The 7,463-nt window shown below is 51.8% G+C and overlaps 1 protein-coding gene across 1 annotated transcript; it reads right to left on the minus strand.

Annotated features, from left to right (window-relative positions):
• Positions 1 to 3,369: 3,369 nt before the first annotated feature.
• On the minus strand, positions 3,370 to 5,203 carry LOC140912558 (uncharacterized). Its single transcript, XM_073347136.1, has 2 exons — positions 4,529 to 5,203; positions 3,370 to 3,941 (listed from the first exon to the last, which is right to left on the minus strand). The coding sequence occupies exons 1-2, from the start codon at positions 5,109 to 5,111 to the stop codon at positions 3,385 to 3,387; spliced, it is 1,140 nt and encodes a 379-aa protein (XP_073203237.1). The 5' UTR covers positions 5,112 to 5,203; the 3' UTR covers positions 3,370 to 3,384.
• Positions 5,204 to 7,463: the final 2,260 nt, after the last annotated feature.

Consider the following 7,463-nt stretch of genomic DNA (forward strand, 5'->3'; position numbering starts at 1 on the left):
TATGGTGAAAGTCCTGGGCCTTTTCTACCCCCACCTCTCTTCTCTTCCCTCCCCAGAGCAAGTATTTTCCTTGTTCCTTTCCATGCTCCCTTGTACCACCCGCTCACCTTCCTGCCTTTGACTCCATACACACAACTTACAAAAAATACTGTTTGCCTGGCACTGCTAATGACTCTTCCTCGTCTTCCCTGTTGCCACCACCAGCCTATCAGGGCTGTGCTGGGAACATGCTCTAGATAGCATCAGCACTGAGTACGCTTATTGTAATCCGCTCTCTATTTTCCCATGGGATGTGGGGGAAGTCCCCTTGTTTGAGTGAAGCTAGTCTGGGCAAAGCGCTGAAGAATATGAACTAGACCGAGCCCAGTCTGGCCCTGGACTAGATGATCTAGCAGGGCCTTCTCCATCTCAAAGCACAGGTGTAAACCAGGTTAGCTCCACTGACTTTTGCGCAGAAGCTAGGCTGACTTACACTAGCTGAGAGTCTGCTCCTAGGAGGCTGTGGCAGAGCCAGAAGTCCAGTGATGGTGGAGAGGTTGGTGCACTAGGGGATGTATCTTTTCATGTGCTGTGTATTTATACCTGCCTACTGTATATTCCACTCCATGCATCTGATGAAGTGGGTTCTAGCCCACAAAAGCTTATGCCCAAATACATTTGTTAGTCTCTAAGGGTATGTCTACACTACGAAATTAGGTCGAATTTATAGAAGTCGGTTTTTTAGAAATCGGTTTTATATATTCGAGTGTGTGTGTCCCCACAGAAAATGCTCTAAGTGCATTAAGTGCATTAACTCAGCGGAGCGCTTCCACAGTACCGAGGCAAGCGTCGACTTCCGGAGCGTTGCACTGTGGGTAGCTATCCCACAGTTCCTGCAGTCTCCGCTGCCCATTGGAATTCTGGGTTGATATCCCAATGCCTGATGGGGCTAAAACATTGTCGCGGGTGGTTCTGGGTACATATCGTCAGGCCCCCGTTCCCTCCCTCCCTCCGTGAAAGCAAGGACAGACAATCATTTCGCGCCTTTTTTCCTGAGTTACCTGTGCAGACGCCATACCACGGCAAGCATGGAGCCCGCTCAGGTAACCGTCACCCTATGTCTCCTGGGTGCTGGCAGATGCGGTACGGCATTGCTACACAGTAGCAGCAACCCCTTGCCTTGTGGCAGCAGACGGTACAGTACGACTGGTAGCCGTCATCGTCATGTCTGAGGTGCTCCTGGTCGCCTCTGTGAGGTCGATCAGGAGCGCCTGGGCAGACATGGGCGCAGGGACTAAATTTGGAGTGACTTGAGCAGGTCATTCTCTTTAGTCCTGCAGTCAGTCCTATTGAACCGTCTTATGGTGAGCGGGCAGGCGATATGGACTGCTAGCAGTCGTACTGTACCATCTTCTGCCGAGCAGCCATGAGATGTGGATGGCATGCAGTCCTTCTGCACCGTCTGCTGCCAGCCAAAGATGTAAAAGATAGATGGAGTGGATCAAAACAAGAAATAGACCAGATTTGCTTCCCCCCCTCCCCTGTCTAGGGGACTCATTCTTCTAGATCACACTGCAGTCACTCACAGAGAAGGTGCAGCGAGGTAAATCTAGCCATGTATCAATCAGAGGCCAGGCTAACCTCCTTGTTCCAATAACAACGATAACTTAGGTGCACCATTTCTTATTGGAACCCTCCGTGCAGTCCTGCCTGAAATACTCCTTGATGTACAGGCACACCCTTTGTTGATTTTAGCTCCCTGAAGCCAACCCTGTAAGCCGTGTCGTCAGTCGCCCCTCCCTCCGTCAGAGCAACGGCAGACAATCGTTCCGCGCCTTTTTTCTGTGCGGACGCCATACCAAGGCAAGCATGGAGGCCACTGAGCTCATTTTGGCAATTAGGAGCACATCAACCACCACACGCATTATCCAGCAGTATATGCAGCACCAGAACATGGCAACGCGATACCGGGCGAGGAGGCGACGTCAGCGCGGTCCCGTGAGTGATCAGGACATGGACACAGATTTCTCTGAAAGCATGGGCCCTGACAATGCATGCATCATGGTGCTAATGGGGCAGGTTCATGCTGTGGAACGCCGATTCTGGGCTCGGGAAACAAGCACAGACTGGTGGGACCACATAGTGTTGCAGGTCTGGGACGATTCCCAGTGGCTGCGAAACTTTCGCATGCGTAAGGGCACTTTCATGGAACTTTGTGACTTGCTTTCCCCTGCCCTGAAGCGCATGAATACCAGGATGAGAGCAGCCCTCACAGTTGAGAAGCGAGTGGCGATAGCCCTGTGGAAGCTTGCAACGCCAGACAGCTACCAGTCAGTTGGGAATCAATTTGGAGTGGGCAAATCTACTGTGGGGGCTGCTGTGATGCAAGTAGCTCACGCAATCAAAGATCTGCTGATATCAAGGGTAGTGACCCTGGGAAATGTGCAGGTCATAGTGGATGGCTTTGCTGCAATGGGATTCCCTAACTGTGGTGGGGCTATAGACGGAACCCATATCCCTATCTTGGCACCGGAGCACCAAGCCGCCGAGTACATAAACCGCAAGGGGTACTTTTCGATAGTGCTGCAAGCTCTGGTGGATCACAAGGGACGTTTCACCAACATCAACGTGGGATGGCCGGGAAAGGTGCATGATGCTCGCATCTTCAGGAACTCTGGTCTGTTTCAAAAGCTGCAGGAAGGGACTTTATTCCCAGACCAGAAAATAACTGTTGGGGATGTTGAAATGCCTATATGTATCCTTGGGGACCCAGCCTACCCCTCAATGCCATGGCTCATGAAGCCGTACACAGGCAGCCTGGACAGTAGTCAGGAGCTGTTCAACTACAGGCTGAGCAAGTGCAGAATGGTGGTAGAATGTGCATTTGGACATTTAAAGGCGCGCTGGCGCAGTTTACTGACTCGCTTAGACCTCAGCAAAACCAATATTCCCACTGTTATTACTGCTTGCTGTGTGCTCCACAATATCTGTGAGAGTAAGGGGGAGACGTTTATGGCGGGGTGGGAGGCTGAGGCAAATCGCCTAGCTGCTGGTTACGCGCAGCCAGACACCAGGGCGGTTAGAAGAGCACAGGAGGGCACGGTACGCATCAGAGAAGCTTTGAAAACCAGTTTCATGACTGGCCAGGCTACGGTGTGAAAGTTCTGTTTGTTTCTCCTTGATGAAACCCCCCGCCCCTTGGTTCACTCTACTTCCCTGTAAGCTAACCACCCTCCCCTCCTCCCTTTAATCACCGCTTGCAGAGGCAATAAAGTCATTGCTGCTTCACAGTCATGCATTCGTTATTCATTCATCACACAAATAGGGAGATGACTACCAAGGTATCCCAGGAGGGGTGGTGGAGGAGGGAAGGAAAATGCCACACAGCACTTTAAGCACAGCACTTTAAAAGTTTACAACTTTAAAATTTATTGAATGACAGCCTTCTTTTTTTGGGCAATCCTCTGTGGTGGAGTGGCTGGTTGGCCGGAGGCCCCCCCACCGCGTTCTTGGGCGTCTGGGTGTGGAGGCTATGGAACTTGGGGAGGAGGGCGGTTGGTTACAGAGGGGCAGCAGTGGCAGTCTGGGCTCCAGCTGCCTTTGCTGCAGCTCAACCATACACTGGAGCATTCTGGTTTGGTCCTGCAGCAGCCTCAGCATTGAATCCTGCCTCCTCTCATCACGCTGCCGCCACATTTGAGCTTCAGCCCTGTCTTCAGCCCGCCACTTACTCTCTTCAGCCCGCCACTTACTCTCTTCAGCCCTCCACCTCTCCTCCCGGTCATTTTGTGCTTTCCTGCACTCTGACATTATTTGCCTCCATGCATTCGTCTGTGCTCTGTCAGTGTGGGAGGACAGCATGAGCTCGGAGAACATTTCATCGCGAGTGCGTTTTTTTTTCTTTCTAAGCTTCACTAGCCTCTGGGAAGGAGAAGATCCTGTGATCATTGAAACACATGCAGCTGGTGGAGAAAAAAAAAGGGACAGCGGTATTTAAAAAGACACATTTTATAAAACAGTCGCTACACTCTTTCAGGGTAAACCTTGGTGTTAACATTACATACATAGCACATGTGCTTTCGTTACAAGGTCGCATTTTGCCTCCTCCCACCACGTGACTACCCCCTCAACCTTCCCCCCTCCCTGTGGCTAACAGCGGGGAACATTTCTGTTCAGCCACAGGCAAACAGCCCAGCAGGAACGGGCACCTCTGAGTGTCCCTGAAGAAAAGCACTCTATTTCAACCAGGTGACCATGAATTATATCTCACTCTCCTGAGGATAACACAGAGAGATAAAGAACGGATTTTGGTTGAATGCCAGCAAACATACACTGCAATGCTTTGTTCTACAGTGATTCCCGAGTATGTGTTACTGGCCTGGAGTGGTAAAGTGTCCTACCATGAAGGACGAAATAAGGCTGCCCTCCCCAGAAACCTTTTGCAAAGGCTTTAGGACTACATCTAGGAGAACCGCAAATGCCAGGGCAAAGTAATCCTTTCACATGCTTGCTTTTAAACCATGTATAGCATTTTAAAAGGTACACTCACCAGAGGTCCCTTCTCCACCTGCTGGGTCCAGGAGGCAGCCTTGGGTGGGTTCGGGGGGTACTGGCTCCAGGTCTAGGGTGAGAAACAGTTCCTGGCTGTCGGGAAAACCGGTTTCTCCACTTGCTTGCTGTGAGCTATCTACAACCTCATCCTCCTCATCATCTTCTTCGTCCCCAAAACCTGCTTCCGTATTGCCTCCATCTCCATTGAAGGAGTCAAACAACACGGCTGGGGTAGTGGTGGCTGAACCCCCTAAAATGGCATGCAGCTCATCATAGAAGCGGCATGTTTGGGGCTCTGACCCAGAGCGGCTGTTCGCCTCTCTGGTTTTCTGGTAGGCTTGCCTCAGCTCCTTCAGTTTCACGCGGCACTGCTTCGGGTCCCTGTTATGGCCTCTGTCCTTCATGCCCTGGGAGATTTTCACAAAGGTTTTGGCATTTCGAAAACTGGAACGGAGTTCTGATAGCACGGATTCCTCTCCCCAAACAGCGATCAGATCCCGTACCTCCCGTTCGGTCCATGCTGGAGCTCTTTTGCGATTCTGGAACTCCATCATGGTCACCTGTGCTGATGAGCTCTGCATGGTCACCTGCAGCTTGCCACGCTGGCCAAACAGGAAATGAGATTCAAAAGTTTGCGGTTCTTTTCCTGTCTACCTGGCCAGTGCATCTGAGTTGAGAGTGCTGTCCAGAGCGGTCAGAATGGAGCACTCTGGGATAGCTCCCGGAGGCCAATACCATCGAATTGTGTCCACAGTACCCCAAATTCGAGCCGGGAACGTCGATTTAAGCGCTAATCCACTTGTCAGGGGTGGAGTAAGGAAATCGATTTTAAGAGCCCTTTAAGTCGAAATAAAGGGCTTCACTGTGTGGACGGGTGCAGGTTTAAATCGATTTAACGTTGCTAAATTCGACCTAAAGTCCTAGTGTAGACCAGGGCTAAGGTGCCACAAGGATTCCTCGTTGGGGTGTTTTTTTAGGGGACATAGAAGAGAGATTCTCCCTTACCCTGCACCTTGTGTTGTTAATTGTCCTCCCCCTCCCCCTGCGCAAAGGTGGGTTTCAAATGCTGCTAAATCAGAATGGTAACTATTGCATCCACTTTTCCCTGGCCCAGGGTTATTCTGGGCCAGTAACAGCACAAGGTCAAGAAGACTAGGACCAGGAGTGAGTCAGAGCAGAGGCCCAGGATGAGATGAAGGGGAACCCTGGGGCAACTTCAGCAGTAAACAATCCTCATCTGGGATGGTACTGCAGTTGAGAGAGCTGCCCATTCCATACCCTCACATATAATGTTGATTCAAGGTGACAGGCTCAGCAATTTGCTATTGAGAAATTTTTGTGATGTCAATGGAAGCTTTATGCTTTTACAGCCTGAGATCCTTCTATGCAGATGGAACTAATGCTTGGCTTCCTCCATTATCTGATAAACTGTGTATGTATTCTAAGCCACAGAGACTTCCTTGTCTAACTCCCACCCTCTGCAAGACAGCTGCTCCATGGAAACCCAGGTGTGGTCATTCAAACACAAAGATTCAGCAGCCAAAGTACAGTAGCACCAAGGGATATTAATAAAGACCAGAGGAGATAGATGAAAACAAAGTCCAGAAGACAACTGGTCTGCGTGACTTTAGTGGGGTTGCATTGATGTAAATAAGTTGGATTTTGCCCCAAATTTGCACCCCAGCTTATCAATACATGTAAGATTCTGTTCTGCCTTTTGATGACGATGAGCATCTTAAAATGGAGTTGTGCTTTCAGCTACACTGGTGTCAATTGGAGTAGCCCCACTGAAGCCCGTAGTGTCAGTGAAAGTAGAATTTGCCCCAAGTTTATAGCTCAGGAATAGGTGTGGTTGTGTATTGCTGTCAGGACTCTAGAAAAACAGACTTATCTTGATGAAACCCTGATACCATAGGAAGCTGAACAAGTGGAATAAACCAGAAATCCTGCTCTGCTAATGCCTTGCCCGTGATGCATAACTTTCTGGCCACCAGATTAACCCATTGCATGTATTGGGTTGACCTGGTGGCCGGTTTGCTTTCGGGGCCGGGTGTCACCCTGGGGTTGACCTGCTGTCCCAGAGGGGACTTACAAAAACGTCTGGCTGCTTCCCAGGGGTCGACCTGGTGTCCCAGTGGAGACTTTTAAAATTTTTTGGCCCTTTTTCCCCAGGGGTCTCGACCCGATTCTCAGCCTGACCTAGGCCGACCGTTGGGGCCCCGGCCACTTGCCCCTAGCCCGAGCCTCACAGGTACCCAGGGCTGGGGAGTCGGGCTCCGGCTCCCCCACCCCTCCCTGGCTTCCTCCGCGGGGGCCCCGGACTGAGCCGCCGGAGGGAGCCTTTCGACCCCACGAGAACCGAGGGACGGCAGTCCCGCTGGTCCTCTCCACCCGACCTTGGCGCTCCCTTCTCAGCTTGGGATACGAGCTTCTGAGAGGTGGCGACCTGGGACCCCCTCCTCTCCCCTCCGCAGCTGCTCCTCCTCCTCCTCCCCCCAGACTCGGCGCTCCGTTCCCAGCCTTGGAGTCTGCCTCTCAGCGGTGGCTGCCTCGTGTCCGAGGATGCTCGCCCTCCGGAGGCTGATGATAAAGCCTGATGCTGACCGCCACTACCCCCCGACTCTCCGAGGGATGACTACTAGGCATCCCCCCTGGACCGCCCAGGAGATGACAGCTAAGCCTCCCTCCAGATCTCCTGGGGGACGACTACTAAGCTTCCCCCCCTTGACTGCCCAGGGGGGACGACTGCTAAGCCTCCCTCGGACCTGCTCCGAGTCGACTATTAAGCCCCCTCTGCGGTCCTCATGAGAAGTACTGCGCTGCCCTGGGAGTGGGGTTACACCAGCTGAGAATCTGGCCCAAAGAATCGATCCCTTTACTCAAGACTCTCTGCTTCCACAGTCTGGAAGCACCTTGTTAGTTAGGGATTGCCA

The sequence above is a fragment of the Lepidochelys kempii genome, chromosome 6 (genome assembly GCF_965140265.1).
Source record: "Lepidochelys kempii isolate rLepKem1 chromosome 6, rLepKem1.hap2, whole genome shotgun sequence".
NCBI classification, from domain to species: Eukaryota; Metazoa; Chordata; order Testudines; family Cheloniidae; genus Lepidochelys; species Lepidochelys kempii.

Excerpts from the sequence above, each read along its gene's own strand:
- LOC140912558 (XM_073347136.1), bottom strand. The coding sequence starts at position 5,111 with ATGCAGAGCTCATCAGCACAGGTGACCATGATGGAGTTCCAGAATCGC. Across the intron at positions 3,942-4,528 it reads AGGTGGAGAAGGGACCTCTG|CTGCATGTGTTTCAATGATC; the intron begins GTGAGTGTACCT and ends TTTCTCCACCAG.